This window comes from Rhinopithecus roxellana, chromosome 11 (genome assembly GCF_007565055.1).
Source record: "Rhinopithecus roxellana isolate Shanxi Qingling chromosome 11, ASM756505v1, whole genome shotgun sequence".
Classification (NCBI taxonomy): domain Eukaryota; kingdom Metazoa; phylum Chordata; class Mammalia; order Primates; family Cercopithecidae; genus Rhinopithecus; species Rhinopithecus roxellana.
Genome location: NC_044559.1, coordinates 110,959,513 through 110,980,380, shown reverse-complemented (window position 1 = coordinate 110,980,380; position 20,868 = coordinate 110,959,513). Strand labels below are relative to the sequence as shown.

At 42.8% G+C, this 20,868-nt stretch overlaps 1 protein-coding gene across 4 annotated transcripts in view; it reads right to left on the bottom strand.

Annotated features, from left to right (window-relative positions):
* Positions 1 to 20,512, bottom strand: part of PIP4K2A (phosphatidylinositol-5-phosphate 4-kinase type 2 alpha) — a 187,606-nt gene extending 167,094 nt beyond the window's left edge. For 3 of the 4 annotated variants that reach the window (XM_030940296.1, XM_030940297.1, XM_030940298.1), the window contains exon 1: positions 20,114 to 20,508. In XM_030940296.1, the coding sequence (XP_030796156.1) occupies positions 20,114 to 20,257 (144 nt within the window). In that variant the 5' untranslated portion in view covers positions 20,258 to 20,508. Of the gene's footprint in view, positions 1 to 20,113 lie in introns of all 4 variants that reach the window. The other variant, XM_010367562.2, reaches the window with a different exon arrangement.
* Between the last annotated feature and the right edge of the window lie 356 nt (positions 20,513 to 20,868).

Below are 20,868 nucleotides of genomic sequence, written 5' to 3'. Positions count from 1 at the left end.
TCAATTTATTCACGTAGGGATACCATCTATGCAGTATAAAAAACAAAACCTTTCAGTAATGAGGTGGGGCATGACCCCAAAAATGTTTTGTAACATACAGAGGTGTTACAGTTCTCTCGTGGGCAAAACACATAGAAGAATTGTTTTAAGAATGATTAACACATTTTTCCCTTACATAAATACAATTTGCTCCAAATTTCCTGACCTACTCTGATCGCAAGTGGCTGTCAGTAAGACCTGGCAGATGTTTTTTTCAATGACCTTAATCAGTCCCTTTAAGGTAAAAATGAGGTTTTAAGAAGTGCTAGAAAATAACCGCTTTTTTGAAAAGAAACTCAGACTACAGAGAAAGTATTTTGAAAAGAGATGTGCTTTTGTATCTTTTGTACAAACAACTTAGAAAATACTTCTCATCTGTTTTAAAATTTTCAATAAATGTAAAACATTTTTTATTTTCAACCTCTTTATCCTTAATATAAACTGGAACACATTTTATGAGAACTTAGTGCTATCCACAAAAATAGAAATCTGCCAGAAAACTTTTAATCAAAATTTTTATCTAACTGGCAGACAATGTGAAAATGAGAATCACCAGTTAATAAGCACAGCCAACAATTCACTTTACCCATTTGGATCAGTACACCTTTGTAGGTAACTTTTTGAGCTATTAAAACCAAATAGCAAAATGAATATAGGACCAAACCTTCAAACTGCTTTATCATAAAATATTCATCATTTTTAAAACCAGTGATACAAACTCATCCACACAATCTTCATTTGAAAAAATAAAATCCACTACACACTAATGATAATTTTTAATGATATCAATAATTTTTAACAAGTTTTAGTTACTAATACTTACTTTCAGTGCATCCTGTTAAAATTTCTGCATATAAGACAAAGTAATTCAATAGTACACAGAGGAAAACTTATAAAAAAAAATTCATATATTGAGAGCACATGCTCAGATTTTTTCACTGCTAAGATGCAATAAAAACTTGGATACCTGTAGGTAAATTAGTGGTAATCCCTGCAGTTTACCCTTGTTTTTCCCAAACTCACAAAAAGTGACAACTTTTAGAATTATTTATTATTTCATTGTTTCTCCCAGTACAATCAATATTTCTTTTAATCAAGGGATTTCCTAGGATGGCTACACAGAGAAAAAAAATCCCCTATATCAAGAGAATATTTTATTTCACAAACCAAAATGTACAAGTCATTTCTGCCTCACTGAATTCAATATACATTCTTCCCTTGGTATCTCTGGGGTATTGGTTCCAGGACCCCCCAGGATACCAACTCTGCAGATGCTCAAGTCCCTAATATAAAATATTATTTGTGTAAAACCTGCATGCATCCTCTCATATACTCTATATCATCTCTAGTCCATGTATAAGTACATAACACAATGTAATGGTCACAGTAAGTAGCTGTTTTACTGTATTGGTGCTTTTACTTATATATTTTTTATTTTTTTCCTTTAACATTTTCAACCTGTGGTTGGTTGAATCTGAAAATTCAGGAGCCTTGGATACAGAGGGCTGACTGTATACAGATTTCTTCCCATCACCCATCTCACCTTAGAACATGTCTTGGGTTTTTTCCCTAATTATAAGAAGACTGCATGCTCAATATTTTTGTAAGAAACCTATAAAAAGGTATAAGTAGAAAGCAAAAAGTCATCTGTAATCCCTCCTCAGAGGGACATAATATTTTAAAGGCACACTGGCTATGTTCCCATTCAACATATCAGTCATGTGGCCAGATCAGCACAACAACCTCAGCCAACATGTGTAACAGCTAGGGAATATTTCAACATATGGTAACATATTTCATTTAGCCCATCAACTTCTTTACTTTCACAAAAGAACTGGGTTTTTTTTGTTTGTTTTTTGTAGGAAACACAGGTTATAAGGGTCTCTCCTCAGCTGACATGCCTAACAGTTATAAGTGTGTTTCTAGCTGAGCCAATTACTTTAGGACCATTCTACATGCCATCAGAGTAGTCTTATCTTCTTATAAATTATCAAATTGAAATGAACCCTTAAGTGGTCTCCTGTTCTGAAGGTTCAGAAATGGGAATAAATTTGTTTTGAAATAGTCTTTGGCCACTCTGGTTAAGTGGAACACAATTCATTCAATATATTCCTCTATATGGAAGCTTTTTTCAATCCTGCAGACATTTTTCACATAAGAAAAAAAGGGTAGTTTCTTAAAATAGGGCATAAAAATTTATATCCATAATTTGTAAAGTTCTTATTTTGAAGTTAATGAAAAATTACATATAGTTTATTCATACTGAAGAGTCACCTACTTCCCAAAGCCTATTCAGAATGGTCTGTTTTTGTGTCAAACATTTAATATTTTAAAACACTAGAACAAGGAATAATTCTTTATTAGGTAATCATCCAAGTTAAATATATATTATCTTTTACAAAAGACCCTTAATTTTCTACTTAATTCAAGCTTTAAAAAATAAGGATCAATTAAGGTTCCATTTTAAAAGAAATATATTATCCCAGGGCTAATTTTAAAGCCTGAATTCATCTAAAATAGTCAGTAATTTAGGCCTCCTGAAAATTGGCAACTGTAGTTAGCACTGTCACAATAAAATACATCCACATAAAGTGGAAATAACAGTGTATCTAGATGGCTACATTTTATAAGCATGACCTTTCCTTTCTTTCTAAGAGCGCTGCTTTTTTCCTTCACTTTTCTTCAATGTTCTCTGGAGTTCATTTCCTTCAGCTTAAAAAAAAAAAAGTCTACTTTGTATGTTAAGTAAAGAGTTAAAAATTAAAATTGCATTGCTTTTCCTTTCTGAGTGTCTTGCTATCTAAACGGAAAGAAGCCTGAGTACTTACAGTTATGGAGCAAAACTTTGAGCTTCCATACCTTCCTTGCCAGGCTTCGGAATGTTTGTGAGGTCAGCACAAGTGACCGGCATTATTTATACTGCATAATGCTGGACAGAGTGGTCAGCACACAGAATCAAGCTTCAAGCCAAACTATAGGACCACAGTAGAGGGATGGTAACATTCAACATTTAAAAAGCAAGGCTGGGTGTGGTGGCTCATGCCTGAAATCCCAACACTTTGGGAGGCCAAGGCAGAAAGATCACTTGAGCCCAGGAGTTTGAGACTATCCTAGGCAACATAGCAAGACCCCCACCTCTACGAAAATTTGTTTTTAAAAATTAGCTGGGCATGGTGGCACACAACTATAGTCCCAGCTATTCCAGGAGGCTGAGGCAGGAGAATCACTTGTACCCAGGAGTTCGAGGTTGCAGTGAGCTATGATTCACACCACTGTACTCCAGCCTGGGTAACAGAGCAAACTGCATCTCAAAAAAAATTTTAATTAAAAACAAAAACACATATACCATAATTATGGACTCTAGCAGATGTCACATTACATTTTCTGAAGTAGTTCACGTGAATCATCCATAGGTCGAGTCTAATGTTAAGCAGTCAGACTGAATAATGAACTGCAAATTCCTGACTAGTCTACTCACATGGGAAGAACTCTGCCTGCCATTAAATGCTATTGGATTGGGTTTAATATAAATCATGTGGGCTGTGGCCAGCAGAAATTAACCAACCATAGACAGTGGATGGTGACCTGCTTCCGGGATCCAGGCACTCTCTTCCTAGAGTTCGATGAAGAAAAACTGGGAGAAGTGGGTCAGTTGAAAGCAGCTCTTTTGAGAGGGCAGACTTGGGCCAGGCAGCCTATGTGGGAGCCATCCTCCAACCTCAGACCTGATACTCCCACACTGCCTGTGTGCGTACATCTTTGGTCGAACTGCTGAAAATCCCTATAAAGAGATTTCAGTGGGTTAAAAGGATATGGAAAAAAAGGATATCTTTTTGTTCTAATCTTTGCTGTTCAACTTAGAACCCTGAAAGCAGAGGATGTGGGAAAGCAGCTCTTAGCCACACTGCTAGGGTTATAATCTGGTATAACCCTTTTTGAAAGCAAATTGGCAACATGTACTAAGAACCTTAAAATATTCATACCCTTTGACCAAGTAAATTCCCCAAAAAGAGAATCTGTTCTAAGGAAATCATCCCAAATAAGAAAGTTTCATACAGGGAGATGCTGACAGCAACATTATTTATGGTGGCAAAATACTGGGACCAATGTTTGGACTATTAAACTTCATTAAACTATTTAGGTTGGTGCAAAAGTAATAGCAGTTTTTGCCACTGAAAGTAATGGCAAGAACCACACTTTTGCATCAACCTAATTATTAAGCAGTGATCAAAAAATTAAAATCACTGTGAATACATAGTAAGATGAAATATATAGACAGAATAGTCTCAATGAGATTTTTTTAAAAAAGATATTGGAAAGAAACACATTAAAACATTAACACTGGTTGCTTCTTCATAGAATGGCTACAGTAATTTTTTATATTTGTGTGTTTCAAGTTTTTCAGAAAATATGCTATATATCTGTACTTATTAGAACTTAAATTCCACTGAAATCATATTTCGAATTCACCTAAATAAGCATAAGAAGAAACTTTATATAACACATAATAAAAATATTCACTATTAGCTATTTCCTGGCTCAAATATTCATTGGCATGTGTTCAATTTGTGAGTATCTGATGCCAGAACTGCAAGAGAAAGTGAATTAGACAAAAAGATTAGCTTCTCCTAACCTATTTTTTTTTAATGTCCCTAAAATTTGCTCCTGTCCTCCTACTTTGGCGCAATGTGCCAAAAAAGCAAGTGCCTTATGGATTTATCATACTTTCAGAAACAATATCTGTTTCCCAACAGTTCTTCTGATGCCAAAGCATTTAACTTTCCATCTGGGTGCAGGCAGAACCTAATTTATGAATGGGTTGTGTTCCAAACATTCATTTGTAAGTTGGCCCTTCGATTCTGCAGGAAATGTACTCCAAGGCCTAATGTAGTAAAAGCCTGTGGACTTGGTCTAAGAGGGACAGGGGACAGCTGAGAAGAAAACTTCTGTTCCTGTTCCTGGACACAGAAGCAAGCTAAGGCCAATGCTGAAAAAGGTAGCTGCTGAGTAGCGCAGGGAGACATCCGAACACACTAGATACCTGGGAATGTGCACGACTTAGGAGGGACACATGGTCAGGCCAGAGGAGGATTAGTAAGAAAACTCGAAGAGCCGACAAAGAAATTAATGTTCTGCTTGTTTAGAGCACTATCTTCAAAACTTTTAGGCTATGGGCCACTCAGACAACACAGCTTCTTCCACATCTATACCTGGTTACCCTTGGAAACAAACAAACAAACCCAACAATGATTACACACAAACAAACCCAACAATGATTACATCTTTCTTTGGGAAACTTCCAGCCTGGGCATATAGTTGTTCAAAATACATTGTAAATACAAACACTTTTATTGTAATGCAATATATGTATTTCTGAAAAATTTCTAAGTTCTGCATACACACTAAAATCCAGATTTTAGGCAGACCACATAAAGACTATGAAACTCTATCACCAGAATGCTTAAAAATAAAAATCCTAAAAATAGAAAAGTAAACAATATTTTAGTGTAATTTCTAATAGATATATAATGGAGTTTAGAAATAGAAAGGTGAGGATCACTAGGGAAGGAATATAAGGATTAACCAGGCTTCTAAGTCACACAGACTAGGAGAAAATGTCCAAAGATGGGAGAGAACCCTGAAATGAGTACTTCCAAGATCGAGCAGTCGGCTGCTGGAGTCAGGAGGAAGAAAACGGATGCAAGAGCAAGGTATGTAGTCCTGTTTCCCAGTCTGACTTGTTGCCTTGGACTGTATTAGTGTACTTTGCACCTAGCTGCTGATACTTGGAGGCAGTGGCGTACTCAAGGAAAACTGCATACGGACCAATTCCTACATCCTACGCCACATTCCCGATACGCCAATCTCATACAAGTGAATCTGCATTATAGAAGCATGTATGTAGCAGCAGCAAAGACCGCACAACGGTACATTTTCTAAAGCAGATTCAAATGTGTAAGGGGACTTTTTAAACCCCACTTTCTTTTCTTCTGTCCAGCCTCACCACCACCTGAAAGCTCCTCCAAAGACACCAGTGCTTGGGAATATGACATGAGAAATTTTGGATGCATGATCCAAGAAAAGCAGGGCAAAGTGGGGCAGCCTCTCGCACACAGGCACCTCTGTGCACATCAGAAAATGAGCCTCCTCTGTGCGGACAACTCACAAAAAGGGTGCCTGTCTCCCGCTAATGCAGCCCCTTGCTATGGTGTGCAGGTGGCAATACTGATGTCAGCCCCCACCTGCCGCCTTTGTGCAGGTCATGTGGAATGCTATAGAGGTCACTCTCGGGTTGACTAATACCAAACACCTTCCTCAAAGTCCAAGCTGAAAAAACAAAAGCAAGGCTTCTTTATTACAACTACAAATAAACTAAGCTCTGAATTAGCGTGTCTAGCAACTTGCAAATATGTTTCTAAGCCTAAATGACCAAGCCTAGAGAAACTAACGCAAACAAAAGTAATTTAAATAAGAACACCTCCCTAAGAACGGACGCGAATAAAACCATAAAATCAGAAGGAGAGAAGTATAGTGGCACCTGAAGAAGGGTTTGGCAGTTCCCTGGAAATGCCACATACCCTTTATGCTTTTGTATGCATTACTCTGCCTGTAACGTGTTTTCTCCAGCTTCTCCATCCATCACGCTAATTCTAACTCAATTCCTGAAGAATTTCAAGAGCCTACCGCTAACTCTCCCAGAGCAGTTCATTAATCCTCTGCTGTGTCACAGTCTCTGTGTGTACAATCCCAGTCGTGGCAAGGCGGGCAGGGGTACCTCGCCAGGAGCTAACAGCCCCCAAATAACAGTAATGTAATGGAGAGTGTGAATGGTAAGAAACTGACCTAGGTGAGTCATTGTCAATTCCTTCCTGTTACCTAACAGTCACCAAATCCAGCTGATTCCACCTGAAATATCTCTAAGCACATCCTTTGTCTGCTTGTTTAGAGCAGCATCTTCAAACCTTTTAAGCTATGGGCCACTTAGACAACACAGCTTCTACCACATCTATACCTGGTTATCCTTCTTAGAAACAAAAAAGGCAACAATATCTGTTGGTTGTCTGTTACCCCTGCCCAAGCTCAGGTTCCCGTCACCTCTAGAAGACAGCAATGGCATCCTTCCTTCTTGCAGTCCCACCTCCTGTCCCACTGACTCCCTTCACGGATCCATCCCTGGAAGGCCGCAGAAGCACCACCATGCTTTGGCTTCTCACTGTCTCACTTACTGTTGGCTTCCCTCTTTTGAAACTTTGAGGTCGATTTGCATTTCTGCTGATAGGGTTATTCAGGTCAGCTCTGCACTGAAAATAAGTAAACGTCTTGAATAAAACATTTTCTTAAACATCTTCTTGAAGGCATCAAAGAGTTGGAAGAGGGAGGAGAGAAGTTGGCCTGCCAAGATCTTAGTGAAAACTGGAAGCAGGAAGAGTAATTAGTCATGGAAGCCACTTTGGCTCTAAAGGCTTTGATGGTCTCATGGGTTGACAGGAACAGAAGACAAAGCCTAGGGCCCACCCAAGGTATGAAGTCTAATAGGAAACCTTTTCTCCATAAGGCTACAATGGGTCTACCAAAAATAAAATCATTCCACCCCAGGGACTGCAGCTCAATTTTATATCATCATGAGTTCCAAAAAATTCCAAGCTGTGAATTTAGTTTCAAATGGTCTTGGTCTCCAGTACCCCTAGACATGTGACAAAAACAAATAATTCCTCTGGAAGGATACATCTTTATCCTAAGACTTGAAGAATGCTCCCTGAATAACTATCCAAGGGAAGTGAGCAGCTAAGAGCCAAAATGAACCAAAGAGAAATGGCAACAAGGCACCATGAAGAAGAACCAGCAGAAACAATACACAATAGAAAAAGACCCACAAAGGCCTGAGATATTGACATTATCACTATTCTTACAATGTTTATGGAATCTTTAACTTATGGCACACTTCTGCATACTAGTACTTTGAGAAGCATGTCTGAAGCCATTAAAAGAACAAGTCAGTAACAGCACTGCAGCACACTCTTCTACATAATAATATCTCAGATTACTTAGAAATGCATTCATAGTCTTCGCGCAATTCACTTGGCGCCCCTTCAACATCTGACACTGTTTGAGAGAAGCTGTTTACTTTCTGAACTTTCTCTGTCATGTTCACAACACACAGTTCTTGCATGCTGCTGTAAACATAACCTTTCTCTGGCACTGGCTTGCAGTTACCCCATACCTCTTATCACCAATTTGCAGCAAGTTTTCCCCCACTCTAACGCATTGCACAACCCGCTCAGCAAAATGCTCTAAAATGCTCTACGCTTGATTATAACAAAAGTACTCTACACGTTGATGAAAATTGAATATGGGAGGCCTCATGATACACCACCTGAGAACTAATGGCCTATGGTTTAGAATCCCAGCCCCCCTCATTCATTCAACAATATGTACTGAGCACCTACTACCTAAACACACTGTTTCAGATGTAGGGATACAGCTAGTAAATAAGAAAAGTCGAAGTTGCCATGAAATTTACTGTTGTAGTTGAATGAGATAAGCAATAAAAATGTACGCAACTCAGTTTCAAATAGTGTTAAGTGTCACAGGGAAAATAGCAGTATGATAGTGGAGGGGCTCCCTTAGCTCAGAAGGTCAGAGAGGCCATCTGAGAAGGCAACCCCTTAGCTAAGAGACTAAAATAACTAATAGTAGCTAACCTTCCAAAGATCTGAGGGAAGGCTGGGCATGGAGATTCATGCCTGTAATCTCAGCACCTTGGGAGGCTGAGGTAGGAGGATTCCTTGAGGCCAGAAGTTCAGGACCAGCCTGGGCAACATAGCGAGATCCCCATCTCTTAGAAAAGTTTTTAAAAATTATCCAGGCATGGTGGTGCACACCTGTAGTCCCACCTATACAGGAGGCTGAGGCAAGAGGATCACTGGAGCCCAGTAGCTCAAGGCTACAGTGAGCTATGGCCGCGCCACTGCACTCCAGCCCGGGTAACAGAGCGAGACCCTGTCTCAAAAAAATAAAATAAAATAAATAAAAGAGGGAAAACCATTCCAACAAAGAGAAAAATGAAGACTGAAGAACTGTGGCTGCTCTGAGCTTGCCTTTAGGAACAGAAAAAGCGCAGGGTGGCTGGAACATAGGAATCATGAAGAGGGTGTCATGGGATGAGGGCAAGGAGGAAAACGGGGCCCAGGCCAGTAAGATCATGCAGGTCAGAAAAGGTTTGGATTTTATTCTAAATGCAATGTAAAGCCTTTAGAAGGTTTAACTAAGGACATGACATGAACTTATCTACAGTTCAGCAAGATTCCTCTGCCACTGCTGCAGAGAAGGCGGACTGAAACGGCAAAACTGAACGCCGGGAGACTAAATAGGAGGCTACCACAGTGTTCCTGAGAAGAGGATTCAAATAGACAGAAGCATGCAGATTCAGGACTCAAAAATGGAATGTGGGGAAGGAGTGGGGAGAAAAAGCATAATCAAGGTTAGTCCCTACATTTAAGCTTGAGCTCCTGGGTCTATGGTGGTCCATTTTCTGAGATGGGAAGAAGCCAGTTTAGGTTATGACGGGCGATGAGGCAGAGTGCAGGGAGGAAATCAAGAGGCCTGCTTGGGACATCTGAGATGTCTATTAGGTATTCATGTGAAGATACCTGGTAAGAAACTGAATACAGAGCCCGAGAGGAAAGTTAGAGCTGAAGTTAAACATTTCTCAATCATCACTGTAAAACAGTGGAAAAAAAAAAAAAAAAAAAAAAAAAAAAAAAGCCATGTAGGTAAAGTAAATGTAATTGTAGAAGATTATCCTGGACAGAGGCCTGGGGCATTCCAGCGTTTCCAGACAGAGCAAAAGAGGAGGAGCCTGTGCCTAAGGAGTGGCTAGTGAAGCAGAAGGACAACAAGAAGCAGAAAAAAGGAGCCCCCTGCATTTGAAAACGTGAACACCGCCAGCGATGCTGAGTTGAGCAGTTTCCTCGGTGTGCTGGAGGTGAAAGCTGGATTGGAGTAAGTTAAGGAGACCATGGCAGGTAAGTTAAGGGTTGGCGGGTAGGGTGTCTGCACAGAAACAGGAGACCTCACCTGGAGACAAGGCCTTTCACTCCTGCTATGAAAAGGAACAGGGCAGGTGTGGTTGCTAACACCTGTAATGCCAGCACTTAGGTAATCTGAAGCAGGACTGCTTGAGACCAGGAGTTTGAGGCAGCAGTGAGCTGTGACCGCACCATGCACTCCAGCCCAGGCCAAAAAGCAAGACCTCATCAAGAAAAAAAAAAAAAAAAGGAACAGAAAACCTGAGAAGACACTAAAATGCGAGACTAAGGGTGAAGGAGAGCTTCTGTTGTTGTTGTAGTTTCATTCTGCTTTCAAGATGTAGTTTATTCTGCTTTCAAGATGGCCCCGGAGCAGTGAGCCATGTCAGTGGAAGGTACTGCAATGGTGGGAATCGTCTCTATCTGCACTATTCAATCCAGCAACCACTAACCACATGTGGCTAGTGAGCACTTGATATGAGAAACTGAATTTTAAGTTTTATTAGCTGAAATTTAAATTGCCATATGTGGCTAGCAGCTACCAAACCAGGCAGGGCAGCTCCTCCAGCACGTCTGTAGACTGACAGACCCAGCTGTCCAAAATTTAAATGGGATGGTGAGAAGAGCAGAAGCTGACGGCTTCTATTTGTTCAATCAATGCTTTCTAAATGAGGTTATATGCTGAAGGGAGGACGGGTGGACAGGACACTAGGTGGAAGTTGAAGGAGAGGGGAAAAGGAATAAATGACTTCAGAGAGTAGAGAACATATTAAAGGAGGCAGTAACTCTTCCGGGTCGAGTGTCATTTGAGATTTGTGGCAAATTTTAAAGTAACCCTGGTCAGAACTGCTGACTTTTCTCTGGCAAACATCAACCACTTGGTCCTTCAAAGGTGGCCTCAAACAAACTACTCTTTCAACCATCTCCTGACATTCCCATTATGTTCCTCTGTGGTTTTCAATTTTCTTGGCTGCAGGACCTTTTTACCCCCTTTACATATTATATTCTGTGCCCCAGTTTAAAAAAAAAAAAAAGAGAGAGAGAGAGAGATGACAATGAGGACAAAAACAAGGCTGTTCTGGAGGAAACTGAGGTAGGACTAAATTCCCTCACCAGCTCAGTCCCCTCCCACCAGCCCCTGAGGCACATCTAAGGAACCTCAGGGCTTGAAACCAAAGATTTACCCTGATGGGTGTTTCTCAGACTTAAATATGCTGACGATCACTGCGTCTTGTTAAAATGTACATTCTGCTCCACTAGGTCTGCAGAGGCCCAAGCTCTGCATCTCTGACATGTTCCTGGGTACTGCCACTGTGGCCACAGCCAAAGCCAACTACTCACATTCTCCACTCTGCTTGGTTTTGCCGGCTGTCAGACCCTCGGCTGCATATGCCTTTCCCCGCTGTATTAGTCTGTTCTCACGCTGCTATGAAGACATACCTAAGACTGGGTACTTTACAAAGGAAAGAGGTTTAACTGACTCAGTTCTGCAGGGCTGGGGAGACTTCAAGAAACTTACGATCATGGCAGAAGGGGAAGCCCCTTATTTAAAACCACCAGGTCTCGTGAGAACTCACTATCATGAGAATAGGATGGGGAAAACCACACCCATGATTCAATTATCTCCAGCTGATCCACCTACAACACCTGGGGGTTATAGGTACAATTCAAGATTAGATTTGAGTGGGGACACAGCTGAACCATGTCACCCATCTTCTGCAGCTGGGAGATTCTATTTAATCTTCAAGGTCCTCCTCATTGTTACCTCCTCTCAAGGCTTCTCCAAGTCCCCCAGGCAGAAGTAATCATGATCCAGTCCTGGTTAGCACCTTGGCCCCATCTCCAACCACTATATCCCCCCTCTTGCTGTGCTCCAGCCATGCCAGCTTTCCTGCAGTTGCTGTAACAGGCCAAGCAAGCACCAGCCTCAGGGCCTTTGCACCAGCTGACCCCTCTGCCTGAAATGCTCTTCTCCCAAATTGCCTCCTGTCTAAACCCTTCACCGACTTCATGCCTTTGCTCAATGTTCGGCACAGTCTATTCAATACCCTCCACCCCCAGCATTCTGGACACTGTAGTTATTTATACATATATTTACTTTATGTCTGTGTCCCCTGTAGTTACGCACAATTTGAGGGCAAGGTCCACAATATATTCATTTTGCATCTGAAGCATCTTGCAGTGTCTCCATATTTAAAGACAAGCGAAATATCAAGTCAACAGCTGACATAACTTGCAACTAATGAATGTGAATTAGATTTCTGACACTTCAAAGAACCTAATCGCTAGTGGAAGTGTGAAAAATACAAGAAAGAACATAACAAAATAGATACAGAAAGTAAAGCAAGGGCACAAGGATAATTCTAAAATGATAATTCATAACTCAAAAATACACAAGGATGCCAAGTACAATGATGTTCTACTACGAAACAGGATAAAGTAGCCACTGATTTAGCATACAATCTGATAATTTGCTACATCTTAGCATTTAAAACATTAAAAAAAAAAATAGCATAGGCATCGTAGCTCAAGCCTCTAATCCCAGCACTTTGGGAGGCGGAGGTGAGAGGATTGCTTGAAGCCAGAAGTTTGAGACCAGCCTGGCCAACATAGCAAGACCCTGTCTCTATTTTAAAGAATAGTAATAATAACAGCTAGCATATTAAGAACTTACCATGTGCCAGCAACTATTTAGGCATCTTACAGGTATAAATTTATTTAATCCATATAACAAACTTCCAAAGTAGGTACTGTTATTACCTTCTTTTATAAACAAGGAACTGAGAGGCAAAATAACTTGTTCAAGGTCACATAGCCAACCGAACACTGACTCCACAGCTCTTAATCACTGTGCCCAGGAAGCTGGAAAACGATAAACATTTAGAATTGCAAAGCTTAGCTTTAGGTAAGTTACTGTTTTAAAACTCCCTACAACATCTGTCATAAACAAATTATGTATTGGTTCTCTCCCTACATGCTCTGAACATTAACAATGAGTTTCTTTCTATAAAGGGAAACATAGTTTTTCAAGTAGTTTTCTCCCATGTTAACAGCTAATACTCTGTCCATCCAAGAACAGCTCTTAAGATTAAGAAAATAAAAGAACTCAAAGCAATGAATGACTCCTGAGCTTGGCCCAGGCAGCACAGCTCAGTGGTTAAGGGAACAGCTGTGAATCTCAAGTACTAGGCACTGTGACCAAGGCGGTAATCAATTCAGCCCATGCGTGTTCCCCCCAGAGTATTCTTCCTGGCTGCTGCGTGCTCCCTCCACTTTCTCACCCCACACTATCCCCATCTTATTCTTGCAAGGGTTCTTAATGGGGTCTCATGAACTCCCAAGTGGTCCATGGATAGAATTAAAGGGATCCTCGGCCGGGCGCGGTGGCTCAAGCCTGTAATCCCAGCACTTTGGGAGGCCGAGACGGGCGGATCACGAGGTCAGGAGATCGAGACCATCCTGGCTAACACGGTGAAACCCCGTCTCTACTAAAAATACAAAAAACTAGCCGGGCGTGGTGGCGGGCGCCTGTAGTCCCAGCTACTCGGGAGGCTGAGGCAGGAGAATGGCGGGAACCCGGGAGATGGAGCTTGCAGTGAGCCGAGATTGCGCCACTGCACTCCAGCCTGGGCAACAGAGCCAGACTCCGTCTCAAAAAAAAAAAAAAAAAAAAAAAAAAAAAAAAAAAAAAAAAGAATTAAAGGGATCCTTGAACTTGGTAGGACATATCCTCTGTATTTTCATTTATTCCTTTAAAAGCCTCATTCTGAAAAGGAATATAGCTATGGCCTTCACTGGACTGCCATAGGAGTCCCTGGTACAAAAACGAAAAGAAATAAGGATAAAGGCAGATACAGGGAAATAAGCTAGGGGGTTGCAATATCAGTCGAGGAAAGAAGGAAACAAATCTGGTTAGGAGCGACAGAAGTGAGAAGGAAACAAAGAGAGGAGTCAAGGAAACTACCCAGGTATTCCTAACAAAATGGCATCTTTCACCTTCCTTCTACTTAACTTCCAAAATAGAGGAGTTGCCTCTACTTCCACTCATTTGCTCCTTAAGTCTTTAAGCTTTCACACCCACCCCCAACCCCAATCAATCACTTTAGCACAAGCACAGCCATGACTCTCAAGCACTTGGGAGCATCTAATTCTGCCCACCTCTGTTTTCTCTTCCTGTTTCTTCTTCCTCTGTCCTTCCCTCAAAGCCAAGTGTCCCCAGTGTCCCCGCTCCTCTGGTGGAGATCTGACTCACCAATTCTGTACAGGCAGGTCTCAATGGTCTATCCCAGCCCTAGTGGCTCCCAAGCTCCAATCACACCTTTCCAACATCGCACATGGTAGTGTAACTGCAGGATCCACCCACCACCACCTGCAATTCAACATTCTTGAATCTAAATTGCTTGTCTCCCTTTCCAACCTACAATTTCTTCTCCCAAATTTTCTAATCTATCATGGGGCCACGATTCTTCTAAGGGCTCATCACATACAGCTGGGGCTGGGGGTAGAGATCCTTAGTGGCAAAGTTCTTCCTTCTACTGCTACGTAGCCTGTGGACCTGCAGCATCAGCACCACCCGAGAGTATGATAAATGCAGTCTCAGGCAGCACCCTCACTGGATCTGCTGAATTAGACTCTGCATTTTAATTTGTATTGTTTCTTATTTAGTTGGCGCCTCCATCTGTCACCCAAGCTAGAGTGCACTGTACAACCACGGCTCCCTGCAGCCTGGACCTCCTGGACTCAGATGATCCTCCCACCTCAGCCTCCTGAGGAATTCAGGCTACAGATGTGTGCCGCCATGCCCACCTAAGTTTTTACATTTTTTTTTGTAAAGACAGGGTCTTGCTATGCTGCCCAGGCTGGTCTCAAAATCTTGGCCTCAAGTGATCCTCCTGCCTCAGCCTCCCAATGCATGGCTAAGATTATAGGCATGAATGAGCCACTTGCCCAGCAGCAGAGTCTAATTCAGCAGACTTTTTTTTTTTTTTTTTTTAAGTCTCGAAGTGATTGATATGCACCTTAAATTTTGAGAAACAGGGATCTGGTTCTTTTAATATATCACCATCCAAACTGCATTTGAACTTTATTACTTTTAGGCATCATTTACCGAATCCTTATGATGTGCTAATTACAGTGCTAAGCCTTAAATACAGTATCTTATTTAACCCTCAACCCTGTGAAGTCATAATCATTATCTCCATTTTAAGAATGTGAAAATTGAGGCTCAAGTGACTAAATCACCTGCTCAAGCCCATCAATGCCAGAGTTAGCATTTGAATCTCATCTGTCCAACCACAAACCACTTTTGCCAAATTGCACCAATTCCCTTCAATTCCAAAATTTGTATTTCGAAAGCTATGCTGGCAGAATTAATTACTCTAGTTGACTGCATTTTCTAATCAACTTAAAGAAGATTTTGGTGGTTTATTATAATTCTTGCCGGCAATCTTTCTACAGGCACAGCAGATCAGGATACCCTGGAAATAGAAATTATTGACCTGACATGGGCATCATTCTGAGTACTGAAGTTTAGTAACTCTAAGTACTAAGTAACACTAAGTACTAACTATAAATACTTAGACTTCACTCTAAGTATAAATACTTAAAGTTCACTCTAAAGTATCTGACAAATGGAGAGGAAAATGTATTCTGTTCTCTGGTCATAATCCCAAGTTTTAGGGAGTATAAAATGACTTCCCTAGTAAACTTTCTGTATGTCTGCTTGGTGTGTTTCTTTCCTCTGAAGATTAAAAAGAACAAAAAAATAGTTTGAGGAGACTAGTTCTTGAATGAATGGTAGCTGGGTTCCACTCAAGAACTGCATCTAATGTCTAATTTTAATTTTAATGTAATTGCCTTATTATGTCCTATTCAGTCAAAGTCATTTCACAGTCACTCACATCACTTTAAAACTTAGTTTCCTTATCTTCTTTCAGTGCCCAAATAAAAACCCATGAATCTAAAAAAAAAAAAAAAAAAAATTATGATGCATCCAATAATATGGTCTTTATTCCAAAAACCAGAGCCTGCGGAGAATATAATCAAAGCCACTGATGCTCCACCAAGGACACCACGCATTCTCCAGTCCACACACAACACAGCACACGGTGTTCCTCAGGCTGGCCCTCACAGATCCCCACAGTAAGGACCCACGGATGTCCAGAACCATCCAGCTCTATTACTAGGACAGAGACCTGCCTGACACTGCCTGGCAGGCTCTTTCCCCTCTCTGGGGACTGTTCTTTCCCCAACGCCAACAGGCAAGTGCTGCCATGTTTTTATAACTGTTTAGTCCAAGGGATGGCCACAAATGACCAAAGCCAGACCAATCCCAAATGGAATCTTTCCATGGTATTTTTATAACTGAATTAGAGACAGGAAGCCCTTTTGGGGGAGCAGACATGACAAAATATGAAATACAGGAACCGTTCATTCCCTGCTCTGTGGAGGAACCAGCCAGCTATGAAGGAGAACTGAGCCAAAGGGTACAGAAAAGTCCCACGCACTCACACACCCACACACTCAAGCACCCAGCTCTTCACATGGTTCCATAACCAGCCTTTCCTTCTACTGTGATAGGCCCCCCAAACCCCTCAATACCGACATTTTTGCCAAAGCTCATTTGAACTTCTACAGCTTTAAACCAAAAGCCTCTAACATCAATACTTAGCTACTTCTAAATACTATATGTTTTAAACAAGTTTTATGTGCTTTAAGATTTTTCTATACAGATAATGTTTTCCTTTGGATATTTAAATAGGTTTTAAAATACTAATTTCTAAAAGGCTAACATTTCACTGTGGATAAAAATCTTTTAGAATATCTATTTGAAATAAGTCTTGGCTCATATCATTCAACATGCTCCCCACACTATTAAAATATCATCTTAAGACGCTTACTGCTTGATCATTTTAGTTTAATTCTAAATATAACAAGACAAAACTGCCTTAAGTCTTTTCCTTTATGTATTCAGTTATATTCTCTTAAAAATTGAAATACTTAAAATACTTAAATATTGGCACTGATCCATCCACTGATGGGTATTTTAAGTTAGAAAGCAGTAACGTATCAAATTAACCACACAATGGCAGGCTTACTCCCGACGATGAACATTGCCCAAATCAAGATTTTCATTACCACCTCAATGGACTTGAACATTTTCACCTTAATTGCAAGTTGTTATGTTTCAATCAAATCGACTTTGGCTTAATAGACTGCAATGCAGTTCAGCTACATTCAATATAACAAACTCTTAGTTCACAGTCTCTTAAAATCACCATAGATTTCCTTCTCCTCTAGTCAAGGTCTTGAAAATTCCCTGAATGCTGCTGCATTTGGAAGGTTATAATAGTAAGACAACTTTTATATATAGGATTCTACAAATCCTAGTACAACACTGTGCACCTAGTAGACTGAAAACACAGAATCTTGAGTTAGACTCGGAAATCATCCAAACAACCTCAGTTCACAGGTGCAAACACTGATGCCAAAACCTGACCTTAACATGCCCAAGGTCAACAGTTAGAATTTAAGAAAAATTCAAAGCGCAGATCCAATGAACGTTTTACCACAGGATGTGGAAGATGCTCATATACAACACCATGCTTGTTTGTTCTTAAGACTGCTGACGTATTTATTCTCACATTACACTATGAACTTGGGTGCACAGGTCATATAAAACCTCAGTTAGACATGTACCTAATATCAGACACTGTCACCTAAAATGAAATCAAACCAGAAATACACAGCATCTAAGTGTTTAGATTTCATGTTTATATTACACCTCCATTCTTTTTTCAAAAATAATATACTAAAGAAAATAGATATTTTGAAAAAGAAGGCCGTGAAACAGACCTTTCTTATGTCAACTCAGAGCCCTCAAAATAAAGATATTTGGACAAAAATATTAGAGCTGTTTTAGCAGTCTTTCCCATAGTAGCTAACACTGTATGTGCCCAATATGTATCTGTTGAATGAGTAACATGCTTACATTTACATGAAATGGAAACTTCACTCCTCTGGTTGTGGATACTTAAAATTGCTAACTTCTCTTGAGAGCAAAAGAAAAATAACACCAAATGTACTATTTACAAGTCATACACTACGAAACACTTCAGTTTCAAAATATTTCCAATTAGCAAGAAACTCTAAAACAAATGTAGCAATTCATAAATGTAAGGTAGCAACATAAGTGATTACATTAAAAGATACACAATTACAAGATTTTTAAAGGCAAACTGGAATTCAGATGAGTTCCCAGAAAGCACACTCTCTTTCGGCAGCATATTGTTGACACCACCTTACTAAATTAAACCCCGAGACTGAAACACTCTCCTGACCAAAACACCAGAACTCCAAAGGAGATAAAGACACATGAGTAATAGGATATGAGTAAGCACTACAGTATTCGTTCTTTTCTTAATTATAAGTTTCTATTCTAGTAATAAGGGACCCAAAAACTAATAACGTAAAGAATAAAAAAGCTTAACAAAATTATACGTAACTCTACATTGTAAACTTATTACCTAGGAAAAATCGCATTTCATTTTCTGTAATAAAACTTGAGAGAGGAGTTTTTTGTGCAGTAATGCATGCTCTTCTAACAACTTACATTCCCAAATAGCTAAAGAAGTTGTCAGGAAGTTAAAATGAACTTCAGTGAATCAGTCATTAAGCTGGATAAAAATAATCATTTCTCAACTTTTTCAAAAACACTCACTCCATGCAAACACGATCGATCCTGATACTGTTTCGCTCTTCCCCCTACGCAGCTTGGGGAAGAAAAATACAAAAACGATGCTTTCAGGCATTTTAAACAACTTCACTACATTGAAAGTGCGTTTTTTTCAAAAAACCAGCATGGTTTTCTGTCATTTCCACTACGCTGAAAAGGACATATAGACATCCATCGAAATCAAAAGCAGGGAAAGCGAACTTACACTTTTCCCCAGATGCTAAGTGACTGCAGTGACTAAGGTCATGGTCAAAATTCACAGCTCATTTAAACTTTCCTGGCTGAGCCAACAGCTCCGATCATGTTTCCTGATCCTATCTAAGTGGATTAAAACTGCAGGAGTTTCTCGCTGTCAGATCAGCAGGCGGCTATTTCAGACCCTCGAACCGCAGTCCGCATAGCCCGCAGCGGCGCATCCTCAACCCCCGACTGTGCGTGACGCTAACCTTTCCACGCGTTCTTCTCTAGCCTTTCCCACACCCCCCACAGCGGGTGCGACCAACTCGGGACCCCCGCCTGCTGTCCCTGCCCCAGCCGCCCTTCCGCAGTAGGCGACTTCTGCCCGACTCCTCAAAGTGGGGGGAGGCGACGAAGGGAGGAAGACTCCCCGCAAAGGGCTCTCCAGCACGCACAGCGGCAGGGCGATGCGGGAGAAGCGCAGGGATGCCGCCCGAGGCCAGAGCCATATTTACATCGGCTGCTGCTTTGCCAAAAAGCCGACTTGTGCCCAGTAATATTGCCTTTAAAGGAAAAAGAAAGGACCTAAGCACTAAAGCTACTGCCCCAAATCTGCTCGCGCTCTGGTATCCTCGCCCCAGTGTCCCAGTGGGAGGTTCGCACGCGCCCAGCCCGGGACAGGTACACCTGCCCGCCGGCGGAGGACGCGGGCGCCGCGCCGCCCCCACACCGGGCAGTGGTCGCCGGGACCCGGCCCCCAGCAGCTCCCGCCGGGGCTGACAGCCGAGGCGGCGCCATGCCCCGCACAAACTTCCCACCTCCCAGGCAGCGGGGACCGACCCGCGGGCGGGCGGGCGGACGGGGGGCGGCACTGGCACCCACCGTGAGCCCCACATGCACACGGGACCCCCGTCCCGCACCTGGCCCTAGATCTAAAGGGGAAGCAAGTGGTGCCTGGGCGGCCCGGAGGGCTGGGGGCAGACGCCGCGGGGCTGGGGGCTCCGAGGCAGGCGAACAGCCGGAGGGCCGGGGCTGGCTCCGGCTCCCCGCCCCGCAGCAGCTGCAGCCGGAGGAGGAGGGGAACGAGGAGGAAGAGGAGGAGGAAGGGGACCGAGCGCCGCAGCCGAGCCCTTACCGAGTGGTTTACTCCCCACATCAGGACGCTGAGCAGCGGGTCGCTGGCCCGAAACAGCTTCACTTTCTGCGCTACGAAGTGCTTCTTCTTGGTCTTGGTCTTGCTCGCCAGGACGGAGGACCCTAGGTTGCCAGGGGTCGCCATGGCCGCCTCCTATGTCCCCTCCACCGCCGCGATCCCGAGGCCGGGGACCCGCCCTCTCTACACCCCGGCCCGGGGAGGCAGCCGCATCCCCCCGGCGGCGGCCCCGGCTAGCCGCGCTCCGCTCCGCCCGCCGCCGCTGCCGGCGCGCTCGGCCCCGCTCGGCTCGCTCCGCCCGCTCGGCCCGGCAGGCTGCGCTCGGCTCGCGCCCCGGCCCGTATCCCGCGCCCGCCGCGGCTCCGCGCTCAGCCCGCGGCTGGACCCGGCGCGCCGCGAGCGGCTTCCGCGTTGGGCGCCGGCGTCATGACGCAGGGGGCGGGCGGGAGGTGGCTGCGGCGCCGCGGGCGGGGCACTGGGTGCGGGGCGCGGGGCGCGGCAGCCGGACCGTTAGGCTGTGCCCTCCCGCCCCGGCTTCGCTGCAGCCGGACCGCCGACTGTGCGCGGGCGAGCTCCGGGCGTTCGCTCCCGGCCCGCGGAGGAGGCCGCGGGTTGCGAGCGGGGAGCCTGGGGACCCCGGCCAGGCGTCCCCTGCAGCTGCCCGAGGAGGGAGAGGACAGGGTGGACAGAGTGAGGAGGTTGGGCAGAGGAGCCCCCAGGTGTCGATCGGCTGAAGG